Source organism: Vulpes vulpes, chromosome 14, assembly GCF_048418805.1.
Source record: "Vulpes vulpes isolate BD-2025 chromosome 14, VulVul3, whole genome shotgun sequence".
Classification (NCBI taxonomy): domain Eukaryota; kingdom Metazoa; phylum Chordata; class Mammalia; order Carnivora; family Canidae; genus Vulpes; species Vulpes vulpes.
This window is the reverse complement of record NC_132793.1, coordinates 107845740-107864444: the sequence shown is the minus strand read 5'-3', so window position 1 is coordinate 107864444 and position 18705 is coordinate 107845740. Positions and strand designations below refer to the sequence as shown.

Genomic DNA, 18705 nt, shown 5'->3' with positions numbered 1-18705 from the left:
CCATTGATGGACACCTGGGTGGCTTCCACTTTCTAACCATTGTGAATACAGAACCATTCTTTATCCCCCCACCCCCTTTTCCAACATTTCAAATTCCAGTTTTATAGAACCAGTCTTAAGGGTAGAGAACCTCAGAATGAAGTAGGGATTTGGAGCTAGAAAATTTGAAATAAAATTGTTGGCTAGATGCTTATTCATAGAGTCCATCCCCTTTTCTGGCTGTTTTTATTTACTTGCATTCTGTTTGCTTGTGTATCTACCTTGAATGTAAGAGATCATGCTCATTTTACCTATTATTGTATACCCCATGCTTAGGTACCCAAGTATCTGTGCACTGAGGTTGTTTTTAGCAAATATTTAAAATCTAAGACAGTGAACAGAGCGCAGATTTGCATTTCCTTTTCCATCCTCCTATGGCTGCCCAGCATGTCTTTTCCTGTGGCAGCCTCACAACACCAGTTTCTCCTGAATGCTACTGTCAGAATCACCTTTGCAGAAACGAGATCCATGAATGCCATGTTCTCTGAAAACCTTCTGCAACTCTCCCTTTCACAAATGAATGTTTATCTGCTATTTGAGATCACAAACCATTGGAAGTGGGGCTTGCTTTTTAATTTTGACTATTGCATCTTGAACACAGTTGGTGTTTTACAACTTAGTCCTGAATTGAACTGGCGTAAGTGGAATAGAAACACTATGCTCTCAATATCATACTGAAGACATTGTTAGCAACCGGCTTGATTTGTATCCATGATCTCTCCTACCAGCTTAGGCATGAAGCTTCAGGAGCCAGAAAGTCAGGTCACCCATATTATTATTATAAAAGACATCACCGGATCTAGGTTTTGTTCTGCTTTTGCTTTCTACAAAATAATAGAAGGCTGTTTCCTTTAGGGCTTGGTTTTCTATCCATGCATTAATCTGACATTTTTGAATCATGATGATTTTCAGAAGGAAGATGTTCTGCGAATTTTTACATTCATTCCTCTGGGGGCTTTTTGTTGGCTCTCTATAATCTAGAAAGGAAGATTCTCAGGACTTAGAATATGCATATATATGCATACTCTTGTAGAAATGCAAGCTTTCCTTTGGGATATTGATAAATCTTTCAAAGATCTAGTCTGTGCTGGAAGTAGCTGTGACTGTCATAGGTTCAGACCCTGGAGAGTGACAAGTAGAAACTTTATTTATTTTAACTTGTCAGAGTCAAATTAAACTAACCTTAATGGAATGCCCCTAAAGTTCCAGGCTTTTATTTACAGCCTTCTTTGGATCTCCAGCCGTCTTGCGAGGCACATAACTGTTATTATCTCTGCGGTGTAGACAGGGCATGGGGAGTCAAAGAAGTTTGGTGGCTTGTGCTCAGAGCCCTCCATCCGGTCATCCAAATCATGGTCATCGGAGTTCTGAGGAATTTTAGATGTGGTCTAGCTGAGGGAAACTTTCCAACCAGACAGCGTCTACAGCTATGCTGCTTTTCCTGAGATTTCTCAGTCCAACCTCGCGGCAGCCCGTTCAGATGATCTGCAGGGGCCTGTGGAAATATTTGCAAGAGTCTGCATGAAGAGCCCTAACTGTAACCCTATAAGGGAAAATATGCAAGCGCCGTGCTTGACCGTCAGCCCCTTTCCCAGTGCCACACAAGTTCTGTCTGTCCTGAGCGCACCCCAGATGTCCTCCTCAGCGTCTCTGCTGACAGAGAAGGGCCCCGGCCAGACAGCCATCAACCTGGCCGAGACGGTAGTGACCTTATTAGAACCATTCTTCTGCCACTTTTGATGTGTGTGTTCTAAGAATATCACAGAAGACACAGTTGCTATGAGAGGACAGTCTGGGGTATTTTGCTCTGCCACTTTCTCTTCCAAACAAATCTCAGGAATGTTGCCTGTTAGACGTAGAAACAAAAGAGAGAATGCATTCAGCAAACACTGTGCGTGCAGGTTGAGTCCTGGCTCCCGAACCTGGCGTGGTGCTGGACGCCCTAGGCACAGAGCAGAGGCAGGGGTCCCGACCCCCGACTGTCCGCTGCCTGCTGGGGTGCACGGCCACACTTACCATAATGCCAGCACAACCCAAGGGCTGTGATGGAGGCAGGCCTGCCTGGTGGTGATGCAGCTGCCTCCCGGGGTGGGCAGGCAAGAGGCAGCCAAGTAGGAGAGGTGTGGTGGTGGGTGTGTGTCGGGGTGAGCCAGGCGCGCAGGGCAGCAGTGCGTGCCACAGTCCATGGGCTATAGCAAGCCTGATGCGTGTGCGAAGGCATGCCATCAGTGTGAAGCACAGTGTGGCCTGTGAGTCTGGAAAAATAAGCAGGGGCTAGTTAAGATTCTGATACATGTGGTTTAGAAACTGCTTCCCCACTGGAGCCTCAAATCCAGCACAGTGATCCTGAGGGAGGGAGATCAGGGGGCTCTGATGGGGCCAGCTCCCCAGCTGTGTAGCACCCAGCCTCTGGAGACAGCTGCAAGAGATGTGTGCAGGCCAGGCGGCAGGTGTGCCCCTCCCATGAGGCCCCAGTGCACTTCCTGTGTGAACCCCATGTGGGTGGGGGGCCCCGTGAGCTGCACAGTGCAGCCCACCCTGGCCAGTGTTCTCCTGTTAAGTCTGATTTTGAGTCCTCATGAGAAAATCTTTTACCACACCGAGATTATAAAATAATTCACCTTCTATTTCTTCGAGGACTTGAATGGTTTCATTTTTTTCTTTTTTAAAAAATATTTTGATTCCCAAATATCTTTGGAGTTTTTTCTGGCATATGGTGGAAGTGTTTATTTAAAATTACCTTTTTTCTTTCCCCAAATGGCCACCATGTCTTTAAAAAGACCTTAAGAGGTCTTTTACCCATAGGGTTGAACACACTGCCTTTAGCGGATGCCATATATCCAAATGTGTACGGGCCTATTTGTTGACTTTCTATTCTGTAGTTGATCCAACTGGGAATTTATGTGACAGTATCACACCTTTTAAAAAAAGATTTTATTTATTTATTTTAGAAAGAAAGAGAGAGAACATACACAGCTGGAGGAGGGGCAGGGAGAGAGAATCCCAAGCAGACTCTGCTGAGTGCGGAGCCCAATGTGGGGTTGGATCCAACACCCTGAGATCATGACCTTATCCGAAATCTAGAGTTGGACACTTAACCAGCTGAGCCACCTAAGCGCCCCTTACCCATTTTTCATGATACAAACTTTATATTACATTCTGATAAAGAATAGGGCCAGTCCCTCTTCATTGTTCTTAAATATCCTTGCATGCTCACTGGTATATTAAATTTATCTGTGAATGTAGAGAGAATTAACATCTTTATGATGTTAAGTTGTCCTCTTTATAGGCAAGGGATACTTTCTGTTTGTTCAGATTTGCTTCGTTGTCTTTAGAAATGTTTTAGGTTTTCCACATGGAAGTTTTTCCACATTTCCTTTAAAATTTAAGTGTTTTACCTTTCTAAATTGTGTTTAAATGAGATCTTCTCTTTCATTCTATCTCCTAATATTTATTGTTTGGTATAAAATTAATATGTGAAAAGTAATAGCTTCTACATATTCTACTACTTTATTCAAGTTTTAAAAATTATTTGTAGTCATTTTATCACTGATTATCTTGAGTTTTCTATGTATAATTTCACATCAGCTGCAAACAGAGACCATTTTATTTTTTCTTTCCCATTCTTAAGTTACTAATTGCCTGCTCATTTCTGGTTGCATAGGCTAACACTTCCAATGTAGTGAAGGTGGTAGAGCAAATGGGCCTCCCTGACTTGTCTCTGACCTTACCCAGAATGCCTGAATCCTTTCTCACTGACTAGGATGCTGTTGCTGTGTTTGTTTCTTTCCTAGTGTCTTGGTCCTTTCAGGTTGCTGTAATGAAATACCATAGACTGGGTGGCTTGTAAAGAATAGAAATGTATTACTCCTAGTTCTGGAGGCTGGATATCTGAGATCAGGGTTCTAGCATGGACAATTCTGGTGAAGGCCTTCTTCTGGGTCATAGACTGCCTACTTTTCATCCTCACAGGTGGAAGGGGCAAGAGCATTAATCCCCTTTGTGAAGATTCCACCCTCATGACTTCATCACCTCCCAAAGGTCCCACTTCCTGATGCCATCCATTGGGCATTATGTTTCAACATAGGAACTTGTGGGGCGGGGGGGACACAGACATTCAGCCTATAGTAGTTAGTACCTATATTTTATCAAGCTAAGAAAGTGTATATCAATTCTCATTTATTGACTTTGAAAAAAAAAACGGGAATGAATATTGAAGTTTGTTGAAGACTTTTTCATGATCTGTGGAGACAATCATCTTATGAGATCTATTAATATGATAAATTATATTAGATTTTCTAATGTTAGTCATCCTTGTATTCCTGGGATGAACCTCCTTTGGTCATGGGGTGCTATTAATGTGTTGATTTCTGTTCGCAAATATTTTATTTAGGATTTTTGCATTGATATTTATAAATAATATTAGTCTTTGGTTTTCTTTTTTTGTGCTGTCTCTATCAGGTTTAGGGATCACTTTTGTACCTACTTCTAAAAAAGAAAGTATTTGAACATTTTCTGTATCTACCTACTGGAACAATTTGTGTAGTAAGGTTTGGTGTTTAAGTTTTGGTAGAATTCCCCCATAAAACCATCTGGGCCTGGGGCTTTTATTTGTGAGGCTAATTCTTTGACAACTTTCTCTACTTCTTCTGTGGAAAATTTGTCTGCATATACTTTTTATTTTCTTTTTAAAAAATATTTTATTCATTCATGAGAGAGACAGAGAGAGAGGCAGAGACATAGGCAGAGGGAGAAGCAGGCTCCCTGTGGGGAGCCCGATGTGGGAGTTGATCCTGGATCCTAGGATCAACCACTGAGCCATCCAGGTGTCCCTACATACACTTTTTAAAACAATTTGGTAAATTATATTCTTTTTGGTGAAATTATGTATTTCACTTGGTTTCAAATGTATTTGCACAGAATTGTACAGAATAGTGTTTCACGACTTTTCTTAAGGGAGGATAGATATTTAAGGATGCCAGGGTTGCGAAGTTAAGTGTGTGGGCAATGCTCACTTACTGTACAGTGAAATTTTAGGAAGATAAGCATATGCTAATCATAATGTTAATAGCTACGATTTGTTAAATACTTGGCTCTGTATGTAGAGCAGCTCACTTAATCCTCATTATAATATTGAGATGCATAATCAGCATCTCATTTTAAGGATGAAATAATTTGAGGGATTTACTCACCTACCCAAAGTCACCGGACTAGGAAGACTCAGAACTGGGATTTGGAGCCAATTTGGATGGTGCAAAGGCTGGGCTCCTTCTAAAAAGCAGCAGATGAGGAGGGACCAAGTAGAGGCGTGGACAGAGAGATTCTGGGAAGTAGAGGTCAGGATGGATGGAATGACCACTCCACTCTAGAGGACTGGCAGCCTTTGGAGGGGCAGGGAGGAGAGTTGGCCAGGTGATCAGGGTGGGCTGGTTGGCAGCAGGAGGTGACCCTGGCTGCAGTGGGTTAAGAGCCCCAGAGGCTCACATGGTGAGAAGGGTACATGGGTGCTGGCTAGGGCTGGGTGATATGGCTGGGAGGGAGAGAGCCAGGGGCACTGGGGTATTAGGGCGAAGCAACTGAGATTATGTAAGGTAAGTTGCCCATGTCTAGTTTCTGTGCACCAGGTTAGGACTCAGAAGGGAAGAGCTGCACAGGAGGCGTCTCAGATGAATACATAGCACTGAAAAGATGCCCAGCTGCCCTCGTGGTAGTCTGGAGACAGTGACTGTGGCTGAGGATGCAAACAGCACTGGGCCACCTGCACGTCACTGAAGTCTGCAGACTGAGGAGAATGTGGACACGGCAACGAGTGTTTTCTGTCACCTGTGACACCTCGAGTGACGTGAATCTATGAACTGTTCCTTACCTTTTCTGACAAAACAGCAGGGAGTTATGGGTAGTGAACTGTGTCTTCCTAGGGCCAATGATAGCAGGCATTTCTTCTTGTTTGCAGGATTTGCTCTCAAAGAGTGATTTGGTTTCCTGAGAAACTGCAGGTGGACCCTGGGTGCTCTGTCCTTGCCCTTGGAGGAGGCGTGTGAGGAAGACTGTTCCGTGCAGACCAGGGCACTCCAGCCTTGCAGTCAGGCTACCTGGCTCTGGGTTTGGGCCTTTTTGCCAAATCCTGTGTGGCCTCAGCAGGTAGGTCACTTTCCTTCTCTGACACCAGCTTCTTCCCATGTGAAGTAAAGGCACTGGACCCCATAGGCCCTTCTAACTCTCAGATTCTGTGATCTAGGCATTAAGGTGGATAACATTCCTTTAAAGTGGTTTCTCGGTCCCACAAACAATAGCCCGCTTCTTTTATGTTGTTGAAAATAAACTGCCAAACTTGAGTCAGAGGTTTACTCTAAAAAGTGGAGGGGTTGATTGCAGAGGAAGCATATTGCCAGACTGAATTATCTGTCTGCCATGCTGTCTAGCCTTTATTCATACTTTCCCTTTCACGTAGGACCGTGGAAGACACTGACCATGTAGGAAGAGCAGAGTCACTTGATTCAGTGCAAAAATCCTTTTGCTAGGGAGAAGGGAATTCTGCTTTTCAGATGCATAGACTCTGTCCTGAAATACCTCCAGGTGATTTCCCTGTTGCCTTGGGAATCATAAATCCTGGAGCCAGATCTTTTGGGTGGTGTGGGCATTTGGGAAAAATTTTTTTTTCCTGGAAGTTAGTGATGCACACCTGTGTCCTGATCCCAGTCTATGTTAGGTGACCACCATTCTGCCTAGAGCAGGAGAGCAGGTGTGAGGGTTAGGGGCTCGAACAAAGTGGTTCTTGGGTGGATGTGTCCCTGCTTTGCTTCCTGACCTGGATCAGGTTCTTCACCTTTCTTCATTTCATCTCCACCATCTGCAATATTTCAAAGATAACATGATTGTGAGGATCGAGAAATAAAATGACTCTGAGAGTACTCTATATGGTAGAATAGAACTAGTTGTTATCCTGGAGGCAAAGCTCTTTGGCCTGTATTCTGCACGCACAAATGGGAGTGTGGAGCAGACCGTGCCCAGGGTGAGTCTCCAATTCTCTGAGTCTTCTTTTCTTCATCAGGTTGAGGGAGTTGGGTGAATTATCTACTGTTGTAAGATGCTGTTTTTTTAATATAAGAACCACTGGTAAAATAACTACGTAAGGGAAAATTTGAGCAGTGACCTTATAGGATGTGATTGTGTAGAGAGCCTGTTCCATGTCATGGGAAAGAGGTTATTTGAGTATAAACACTGAGGAGCATAACCTCCTAAGAGGAATGAACGCCCTCATCCATCACAAGCGAAATGTACAGTGTGATGGTATAAAAAACAGAGGCGCGAAAACTAAGCAGACTTGCTTCTGACTCCCATCCGCCTCTTACTTTGAACAATGTGACCTTGGGCAAGAACATAACCTTTCTCAGTCTTAATTTGTCCATCTGTAGAATGGTGAAAATAAATGCTGTCTCAGGGGTAGCATTTGTGTGATGATCCCATCATAATGTGTATGAAGCACTTTGAGCGTATTATCTGGCACATGGTCAGCACTTGATGGCAGCTCTAAGTCTCTATGCGACATCTTTAAGGACAGATGATACTTTGTAGGGGAAGGGAGAATAGACAAATCTGTATCATAATGAGGACTTGGGCTGGGGTAGCAGAGGAGGTCAGGGGCACGTGTGAGTCTTTTGTGACCCTGGAGAAGCAGGAGGGAACAAGTGTTGGGGAGTGGAAAAGTGGGATATCAGGAAGGTAAGCCCTGGGTGGCATGTGGAGAGAAGGACACTCAGGATACATCTCTGAAAACCTAAGCTGAATCCTTGGATGCTGGATTGCTTTGCCTGTCCTACAAGAGCTGGCTCAGAGCTGGAAAGAAAGAGTGGCAGTACCAAAGAGCACAGGACCAAATGTGGGCTCCTTCTGCTGTCTGGGCATTCTGCAGACTTGGGTCATATGGTGCCACCCCCTGCATAGGTATACATATTCCAGGTTCTGTTGGACACTACTTAGTCTTACAGGAAAGGCATGATCATATTAAGAATTTTAGACTGAAAATTGGATATGCGAAGTTCTTGTTCCTCCCTTGCCTTGGTGGCATGTTTGTTAGTTATGGGAAGTCGTGCCCCTTCCTTCAACATGCATTTGCTGAGTATGTGAGCATCAGAAGGAACCAATGATGTACAGGACACTGCCCCTGCACACCAGGATGGGCAGTCCAGTGTGAGGTAGATGGCTCGGTATGTGATTATAATACTCTATAGGGCACCATGGAGGCTCTGGTGAAGTGAATCACCCTCCTAATTTTTTCTAGCATATGTGTTCTTAATCTCATTTGAGCATGTTATTGCGCTTAGAAAAATGTGGCATATCACCAGGCTGGGGTCATCTCAGAAAGCAGTCATGGAATGAATATCATGAAATAGTCAAAGCAGGGCCTTTGGAGTCAGATCTGCATTCAGATTCTCACTGCTGTGGTCTCACTATGTGTCTGTGAGCAGATTATTTGCTGGAGAGGCTTAGCCATGTGTTTGCCTAGTAGCCTTTAGCGACTCCTCTGAGCCTCTCTTTGTTTAGCTATAAACTGGGCATGATAACACCATCTAACCCATTGAGGTCTCTGGGAGCAAAGTGAACTCACACTTGTCCAGGGATGAGCAAGCACAGTGTAGGCACTTGAGGCTCCTGGGGGAGCATTTTCTCGAAGACAAGTGAAATGGACCTGTGCTTGCTTCTCATTCCCTGCAGATTGGTACGATGGAGTTTCTGCAGCATTCCCAGGGCGGGGGGTAGGGGAGGAATCCTGGGTAGGTGACTTTCATGTAGTGGGTCCTCAGAAAGTGTCAGTTCTTTACTTGTGAGTTGTGCCATCTCAGTACTTGTGAGCGTTCCATTAATATTATACCATGGGGCTGTATATCCCGAGACGAGCAAGCACGGAACCTGCTCTTATTCTCTTAACTGGCTGACCAGCTGTTTTGAGAAAAAAAAGCAAAACAAAAACAGACCCACAGCTCACTAGATATCTGGGTTATTGGTATGGCTGCTGCAAGATGAATAAACTTCAGTATTTAAGGGAGCCCCTCCACCGTGGGGAGGAGCTATTTGGGGATAATGACTTAGAGCAGGCTGGGAGAAAACAGGTTGCTGTGGGCTTTGAGTGTTTGAAGGGATGGTTAAGGATATAATGTGGTGTGTTGAGTCTGTGAAGACCCTGAAAAAGAGTAACTTTTCTGATAATCACACTCTGATTTGGGGTGCTCTGCACCCTGTGGTGGAGAGAGCTGTCTGTGCTTTGCAGTCTTGGTTTGTGATTTCAGGTGAAAAGAAAACCATACAGGGCAGCTTAGTAAAAATCAATGAAACGAACATGTATTAGAAGGATGCAGGTATGCGGCGCGATTCAACTGCACAGGTGACAAAGGAGAGCCCAGGAAGGCTCGGGAAGCCCGTGAGTGTCTGTCTCTTCTCTCCTCACCTGGTCTCCGGCATCTGAGCATGTCTGCCTGTGCTTGTACATGTTAGGCAGGGCTCCTGTGTTTACAAGTCTTCAGCTCCAGAGATGCCAGCTTCTTCATGTCTTTGAGCATCTCCTGTATCAGGTCTGATAAAGATTGTTAGATTCTCATATCTTTCCTGCACTCATATTGTTGTGGAGCATTGTTTTGGAGGAAGCACATAAAATCTGGCTCACACAGATAACGTGGTCAGAGAAGCATACATCAGTGCCTCTTTCAGAAAACTCAAAATATTCTTCTTTGATACTATACCAAAAACTGGTGAGGGGTAGTTTCTTAAAGGTTTGTTGCAACGTGGAATCTGAAGCTGAATCACAGATCGCTTTGTCTACATTAGAATATCTCCGCTTCTTTTGTACATTAGATGGATCTTTGCCCATGTGTGATTTTGTGACATCACTGGTCAGAGTTGTGTGGATCGCCTAAATGCTGACATATCATTGTATTCCAGATCAACAAAGCCCTTTGGTCACCGTCTGTCCCAGTCTGATTAGGAAAGTTGAGAAGCTTTTGTACTCATGGTAGTGGGACAAGCATTTGAGATTCTCACTTCTACTTGGAGGCTCAAGTTTTATTGTTGGCTACCAATGCTGTCGTTTACTCTCGCGTGGCAGCAAGTTCGCTTTGTTCCCTGTTGGGAAGATGTTGGTCATATGCTCAGTCTGTGTCCTTGTCATTTGTGTGTTACTTCTTTTTTGGTGTTGCACAAGGAAAGCAGCTTAGTGTGACTTATACCTCAAACGGTACACATTACACATTTGCTTTTCCTGACAGTTGTCCTTCAGATGACAGGAGAGTGGCCACTTGCATGCTTCCCATCTCATCACACAGGATACCAAAAAGGTGCATTCTTCAGGGCTGAGATTTAATAAAAGCAATGATTAGTACCGCTCAATCAAAAACAGTTTTAAGTACAGTGACATTTTCATTTTTACTGCAAGTGTGTGGTAAGGAATGCAGTGACCGATATTTAGCCTGGTGTCCCTGCTTTGATTTGTGCTAAGAGGCTGGCAGTATAAGGCCCTTTGCCTTTGCAGCATTGACATAGAAAAAGGAGAATAATGCTTCAGTATTTTGAAAATAGTTGGGCCTCCTGCATGCCCTAAAAGGGTGTCAGGGTCCCTGAAATGTTCACACCATGATTTTTAAATTGCAGACACTAGCCTCATAGTTGGGTCTTCAGTCGTGATCCTAGAAGGAAAAGATATGGTCAGGAGTCCCCACCCAACTCCTCTTTGGCATCTGGCGTCTTTGTCGTAACTGCACAAACATGCTCACAGCCTTCCTGGGGATGGATCCAGCCCTGCAAAGGCAGACTTGGGTGTTGAGTTTCTGAAACCACGTCCTGGTGGTTATTTGAAAACTATTTGGTGTTTTAAGCTCCCATCTCCTTCTCAACATTGAAATTTAATATCATGCAATTGACACCATGATGATGTCAGGCTTTTGGGTCATGACTCCATCTGTTGGCAGCATGGCTTTAGAGCTTCTCCTAGATGAAAATTACTGCCTCAGAGCAAAAGTGAAGGAGCAGAAGGCAGTGCATGAATTTTAGTTGACCTGGCTTCAGCAAACTTGCTCTTCACGCTGAAATACTGCATCCAATCAAGCTAAAATGAAATGCATTTATACTGTGGCGTTTGCACATCACTGGCTCTAACAGTGCCCTTCCCTCTCTTTTGTTGGCAGCAATGGAAGAGTTAATAGTTGAACTCCGTCTCTTTCTTGAACTCCTGGACCATGAATATCTAACATCAACTGTTAGAGAGAAAAAGGCAGTTATCACCGACATCCTGCTGAGGATACAGTCATCTAAAGGTGCGTCTGCCCTTTCTTCCCCCAGTCCCGTTTTGTCTCTAAAGCACCCTTAATCCACCACTTTTCTAAAACACTGTTCATTTGCTCATTAACGTCTTTATTCATCACACTGTCACTGGAGGCCTCCCGCTGTGCCAGGTGCTGGCAGTCTCCAGGCCTCGGAAGGCAGAGCCCTCAAGGAGCTGATGGAATAGTGAGTGACCGCACTCCACTTACTTCATCTCTGTCTGCTCCCTTCATCCTCCTCCCTGGAGGGATGTTGTGGGGGTCGGATGAGATGATGTGAAATGCCTCCACACAGTGCCTTGCTATGCAGTAAACGTGCAGTCCCTACAACCATCACCTTTTCCTGTTGCCATCATCAGTAGAGGTGGCCCTTCTCCCTGGCCTCACACCCTCTGCGTATTCCCTTCACTTGGTCCTTCTCCACTGCCTGTCTGGATGCACCACAGCATCCAGGCCTCCGGCCTCCGAAAGCTGCTATTGGCTTTCCCTGATGCCCTTTGCTCTTCCTCTGCCCGACGTGTGTTCCGACCCTCTCTCTCTGTCCCTGCTTCACTCTGTACATGCCTTCCAATGTGTTCCAACTCACTTCTCCTCCCCTGTGCTCCTTAATTAGCCCGAAGCCCATTTGCTGATTACTTTTAGTGATAGAATTCCCTTGTGTGCCTTTTCTTTCTTTCCTTCTTTACCACTCCCAGTTCTCTGCCAGAGTTTTCCACTGTACTTCTTGCGGTCAGGGCGCTGTCTCTTCATAGCCCTTTACCTGCCTGTGCCTCATGCATGACCCAGGACAGGCAAATGCCGTTGAGCGGTTGTTCCTGTGGGTCTTTCCAGAGGGGTTCTGGCATGGAAATAGTCCTGCGCCCAGATTAAAGCTGGTTACTTCCTCTTTCCTGCCTTTGCGGGCACAGTGCTCATCACGTTTACCAAGTTACTTGTGTATAAACCTGACTTCCCAACTTGAACACGGGTGCACCTAGGGCCCAAGCTTAAGCCAGCCAGAACATGCATGGCACCCGTGTCTCCCAGTATTTGACTGTAAGAGGGCATCTAATACAGACACACTGCTTCTCAGATCTGCGCCTGCCCCTTAGTCCCCGTGGGTAAGTACTGACCTGAGCGGAAGTTTAGGCAGAGCACCTTACCTTTGCGAGGCCATGTGGCATGGGAGGAATGTAGGGTTTAGTGCCAGCTCCATCATTTTCACCTGCTAATGTTTCTGTAGTTCTGTAACCTCTTTTTTTCTCTCTCAGCTGTAGGTTCTCCACCTGGAGAAGAATAACAGGATTGTTGTATAAGCTTAAAGAAAACAGATATTTGCAAAGCATTCAAGATGGGGCTGAGACAGTGGTGGCTGCTAATGGCACCATCCACACCCTCCTCATCACCCATTTCTGTGATTTTGGTTGCTGCTTACAGGTTTCGAAGTGAAGGATCATGCTCAGAAGCAAGAGACCCCCAATAGCCTGCCGGCTCCTCCCCAGATGCCTTTGCCTGAGATCCCCCAGCCATGGCTGGTAAGTGCAGGGTCCTACACAGCAGAGCCACTGGGCCTCTGGGCCCCTTGGGGCTCTGGGCAGGTGATAATAGCCCAGATTTGGAGGAAGAGAGGCCTCACCTTGCTAGAGACTCTCCTGTGAGTGGGTTTTTAGGACTGCTGATAATTATCAAGTGGGAGGCTGTACATGTAGCTTCCCTTGGGAGGCTGGTGTCCCCTTGACAATTGCTGGAGCCACAGGGCAATGGGAATCTGTTCTTAAGTCAGGTTTGTTTGTTTGTTTGTTTCTTTTCTTTCTTTCTTTTTTTCTTCCTTCCTTCCTTCCTTCCCAGTTCAGAGGCTTTAGCAGGCATGACAATGGCAGTGGAGCCTGGGGTCTTGACCCTTTCTCTGGGCTAACTCTGGTTTTGAATACCTTAGTCTGCAACTTTAATATTCATTCATATGCTTCTTCTGGAATAAAACATAGGTGCACATTCCAGGAATGCGTATTTTATGTGATGTTATGCATTCAGAATGTGTTTAGGAATTTCTGCCACCTTTGCAGTCTTGGGATGCTCACCTGTGCCATTTAGTTTTTTCTGCCTTTTGCTGTTGGCTAATTTGCTTACTCAGGAAAATTTGACTTTCATTCAAAATTAGAGCAAACTCAGTGACTCGACAGTTCTTTTTGTAATGTTTGCTTTCTATGTGAGTTATTCCTTCATCTCACCACCAGGACAAGGACTGCAGGAGAGCAGGGCTATGTCCCAATTATCTCCAGCTCTGCCTGCACCTCAGCACAGTGGCTGGTGTCCAGTAGACACCTGTTAATTACTGTGTTAGAGGGGGACGGAGGGTATTAGCACTTATTGGGTCCTCCCCATGTATCACACATCACACTTGTTACTTTTTCACTTGTAATTTCATTTAATCCTCTCAGTTTGAACTCGGAGAGCCCCTACATGTAAAGAGTATGCATACATCATTTCCAGACAAAGAACCTTAGATCAGTGAATATATGTGATTTGTTCAAGCTCATACAATAGGCAGGAAAAGGCAAACTTTGTAGCAGGTTCTTTGGATTCAAATGCAGTGTTTTCTCAGCACTAGGGCTTTGGTGGTGTGGCTGCAAAGCCAAGGCAGGCACACCTCACAGATCAGAGAAAATTGTGTCAGGAACTGGAAGCCTGCTTCCGAACTGGGGTCTAGGAAGGCATCAGGACACAGAGTGCTGCGTACCTCTAGCACCCTTACTGTCAGGTACATGTATGACCGTGCACAGTAACCATAGCATCGCTGCTGCAAATGCTAATGTTCCTGAAAGGCTATGATAGTGGTGCCCATGTGATGGGATAATCTTGAATACCTCCAGTGCTTAGAGCAGGTGCCTTGCAGATCTGTGCCTTGGGCAAGAGCTGGCTGCTACTATATAGAGCACTGCTTCCCCAGCTTTCACATTCTGTGAATCCCTAGGGATCTTGTAAAAATGAACCTTTTGATCCACTAGGTCTGCATGGGGCCTTAGGTGCTGCGTTTTCATTAAGATCACTATAGAAAATTGGGGGAAAAACCCTAAAAATAAATAAAAGTCATCTATGTTTCTTTCTTCCTGGGAGAGCCGCCAACTTCCTTCACCTGTGCTGAGTCGGGGCAGGGGCCCAGGGGCCTCAAGTCCGAATCAAGATGTGCTGTGAATGCCACATGTATGCTGGGTTGCAAGGCTTGGGATGAGGAAAAGGATGTGAACATCTCCTTAGTAATTATCACATTGCTAGCATGATGAGTTACTGAGTTAGAGAAGACACATATAATAATAAAATCAATTTCATTTATTTCTATGGCCATTAGGAAAATTTAAATTACCTGTGTGGCTCACTATTTCTCTGTTTTAAATTGCATGTATAGTTTGCACTGTTTGTCTGTTGTTTTATACATTTAATCTTGCCATAACTGAGAACCTATTGAATGAATGATTTTTATATGCTGTTTTTATCTTTTTAATACCATATGTTAGCTATTTCTCCCTTTTTATAAACTTTTAAATTATTTTCCTTTTTTTAAAATTCATTCTGTTTGTTGTAGAAACTGTGACTTAATTGGCTTTCATTTTTCCTGTGTCCTTTGTTTTTTCTTTTTTAGATATAATGCAAAAGTGTGGGCCAGAAGTGTTTGTCCACACTTAATCCTCATAAACGTCATTTGTTTGAAAGAGAAAGAGCTGTATAAGTGGGTAGCAGTTCATTCATTTTTGGGTCATTTTTTTTTTTAAGATTTTATTTATTAGAGAGAGAGAGAGTGCAAGCACACGAGAAGCAGTGAGGGTGGGGGCAGAGGCCAAGAGAGAGTGAGAAGCAGACTCCCTGTTGAACAGGGATCCAGTGCGGGTCTGTATCCCAGGACCCTGAGATTGTGACCTGATCCGAAGGCAGATGCTTTACTGACTGAGCCATCCAAAAAGTCTCTCTTTTCTGAGTTTTATTTTTTTCACCCATGCTTTCCCTCCTAAGTTTGTCTGAGGCCTGAGCCTGCCCACCATCTCAGGGCACCGCATCCCATAGTTCAGATCAGGAAAGGGGTTTCCAGGCTGCAAACATCTAGGGGCAGCCACCAGAGCAGGAGGTTTCTGTGAACATGGACCCTCCAGTGCTGTGTGAAGTGCCATCCACGTATCCGGTCTGGACAGAGACACATGTCTCATGCGGTCCAGGTCAGATGGAGGGACTGACACTTTCAATGCCAATTTCAGACGAGGCATACACATCAAATAGCCAATGTTTTCCACCATTTTTTAAAAGAATTTTGTTATTTATTCATGAGAGACACAGGGAGAGAGAGGTAGAGACACAAGCAGAGGGAGAAGCAAGCTCCATCCAGGGAGCTAGACATGGGACTTGATCCTGGGTCTGCAGGATCACAGCTTGGGCCGAAGGCAGCGCTAAACTGCTGAGCCACCGGGGCTGCCCTTTCCACCATTTTTGACCACTGAATAGTCAAACCATTTCCATCGATTTTTCCTCAAATATAGTTTGCTGTTTACTCACTTATTTGTTCTCTCTCTCTTGCATTCTCTCTCGCGCTCTCTCTCTCTCTCTCGTCCTTGTCTTTCGCCCTGCCTGGCTTGTGCTCCATCCCTGCCTTTGGCTGCAATATGATAGATTATTCTAAGGAACATGAGAAGCTCTCTTACTGATGGTACTTGGTTAGCCAAAAGTATTGGTTAAAGTGAGAATTTCTAAAAAATGTGTGCATAGGTGCTAAACATTTTAAGTTTAAACAAATAATTTTGGTGTAGGAGTCTGACCAATAGGTAATTTCTCCCTACTGGTGCCTAACACATGGGTATCTAGGGAGCTTTTCTGTCCCTGAAGCCCCTGGGATTTTGATGTGGGGCTAGTAGCTGTGTTCCTTAAGAATGGGGCTTTGCACCGAATTCTGCTCGTCTTCCCTGCATAACCTATACCTGTGGCAGTTAGTTATTTCCAGTTTTTGTTTCCTTAAAGTAGAATAAAATGTAGACACTCATGAGCCAGCCTGAGCTTGGACCTCCTGGAGCTTCAAGTGCTATGCTGTTCTTTCCTAGTTGACATGCCCACCCCAATTGGATGGTTTTCTTTTCTTCCTTTGTGGTTTGCCTTGACCAAGGCTTTCTTTTCTTTTCTTTTCTTTTCTTTTCTTTTCTTTTCTTTTTTTTCTTTTCTTTTCTTTCTTTCTTTTCTTTTTTTTCTTCTTTTCTTTTCTTTTCTTTTCTTTTCTTTTCTTTTCTTTTCTTCTTTTCTAGATTTTATTTATTTATTTGAGAGAGAGAGCATGAGCAAGGGGAGGGGCAGAGAAAGAAGGAGAAGTAGATTCCCTGCTGAGTAGGGAGCCCGACACGGAACTCTACCCAGGACCCAAGATCATGACCTGAGCTAAAAGCAGACATTTAACTGACTGAGCCACCCTGGCGCCACTCTTTTTTCTTTTTTTTTTTTTAATATTTTATTTTTAAGTAATTTTTACACAACGTGGGGCTTGAACTCATGACCCCGAGATGAAGAATCACATGCTCTACTGACTGAGCCAGCCAGGCGCCCCTTGACTGAAGCTTTCTATAGAGAATCATCTCAGAGTTACCACCTCTCCTTTTGCACTCATTACTTCACTGGTTTATTTATGTAATAGCTAATCAAATTAACATAAGTAACTATAGTCATAAGTATACGCATTTACAGAGCCAAGCCGACCCTTGGTCACAACTGCATAGCTCAGTTGAGAGGACTCTTTGTATGGGACATTCTGGAGGGAAGCCTATCGATGACTATGAATGTTTACCATTTTACAGACATCCGTCAGGGCATTTTGCAGAGTGCATGAAGAATATCTGTCACTTCAGCAAATCAGGGAAGCAGAAACTAGTTAAGATGGCTCTACTGTATTTTTCTGATAGTTTTTAGTGAATTCATTATTCAGTGAATTTATTATATCAGCAAGGCGATATATTCAGTATATTCACTTTGCAGCTGGTGAATTGGCTTGTGACAAGTTGACTTTTAGGAGAATTAGTGTGTGCTGGGCCAGAGATGGAATGTCCAGGCGGCTGTGCCACAGGTTAGGACGTACAAAGGAAGACATGGGCAGCCTGGAGCTGGGCACACAGCTCTGTGTGCTGGGCAATAGGATTTGGGCAAGGATCTGCCAGTGAAACTGCCATGCCGCAGGGGCCAATCGTGAGGGGCCTGTGGGAATTACCTTCAACATCACTAAGGATGGTTGAAGGATGTGTTTCAGTATAAGATTTATGGTACTCCCACCAGGCAGTCTCCATTCGAGCCACTCTTCCTTTGTTATCTCTTCTGTGGCACGTGATAAAAAGAGGGCTGCCTCTTATCACACAGATTTGCATTTCAGACTCTAGAGGATGAGTTATCTTTGACCTTCTTCCCTTTTAGTGCCCAGTGGGGTTTCATGCAACTACCACTAACCTTCCCCTGCCATTCCTCTTCCCCAGGGGATCCCTAAGATTTGTTAGTCTTGCATAACTGAGACATTACACTCACTGATCTAACAGCAGGGCCTCATTTCAACATTCTTTTTTTTTTTTTAATAGATTTTATTTATTCATGAGAGACACACAGAGAGAGAGAGGCAGAGACACAGGCAGAGGGAGAATCAGGCTCCATGCAGGGAGCCCAATGTGGGACTCGATCCCGGGTCTCCAGGACCATGCCCTGGGCTGAAGGTGGTGCTAAACCGCTGAGCCACCCAGTCTGCCCTAACATTCTTTCAATTAAACTAAATGTTCACCTGTTGGAGACAGTGTTTGTTTCAAGGTTCTTTGTGTACCTTGCGTTGTGCAGTGGAAAATGAGGACAGCTTGGCAAGGTCAGAGAGCACTTCCAAAAGTCAACCTTATAACGCTGATGATGCTTCCACACAAAGGGAACATTGGAGCATTTTTTCTCTGTCTGGGCCTGGGAGTAAACATGGTGACAGCTGAGGGTGTCCCATGAGACCTGCTGACCCTTTAGCGTGGCCAACAGAGCTTTGCAAGGGCTTGTGAGAGTGTGGGGCTGTGTGCTGCATATGTGTTCAGAACTTCTCCTAAATCCTCGAAATCACAAGCATGGTATGCAACATGTTTGACAGTCTGGTTGAGCTCCCTTGCTTTCCAACAGGAGACTGGAGTAGGCCAAGATATGCATTTGTTTAAAAAAGCTTGTCTGGAAAGAGGTTTGTTTTGTTTCACACCAAGAGTGTGCAGCTACCCAATGGCTGTATTCTGTGTGCAGCAAGGGTGTGGGGCATGTGTGATAAGTGGCTGCCTCCCTTGGAAACGGATCCCACCAGTTGGACGTTGTTGCAGGCCAAGCCCATGCTTGAGTAGTCATTCCCCAGGGGGCC

General features: G+C 44.7%; 1 protein-coding gene across 21 annotated transcripts in view; it reads left to right on the top strand.

Moving 5' to 3' along the window:
• The window catches only part of AFAP1 (actin filament associated protein 1), a 142051-nt gene that overhangs the window by 48095 nt on the left and 75251 nt on the right, over nucleotides 1-18705 (top strand). For 13 of the 21 annotated variants that reach the window (XM_072737591.1, XM_072737587.1, XM_072737581.1 and 10 more), the window contains 3 exons: nucleotides 5993-6180; nucleotides 11214-11342; nucleotides 12765-12862. In XM_072737591.1, the coding sequence (XP_072593692.1) occupies nucleotides 11216-11342; nucleotides 12765-12862 (225 nt within the window). In that variant the 5' untranslated portion in view covers nucleotides 5993-6180; nucleotides 11214-11215. Of the gene's footprint in view, nucleotides 1-5992; nucleotides 6181-9367; nucleotides 9458-11213; nucleotides 11343-12764; nucleotides 12863-18705 lie in introns of those variants that run through there. The other 8 variants (XM_072737595.1, XM_072737593.1, XM_072737589.1 and 5 more) reach the window with 2 other exon arrangements.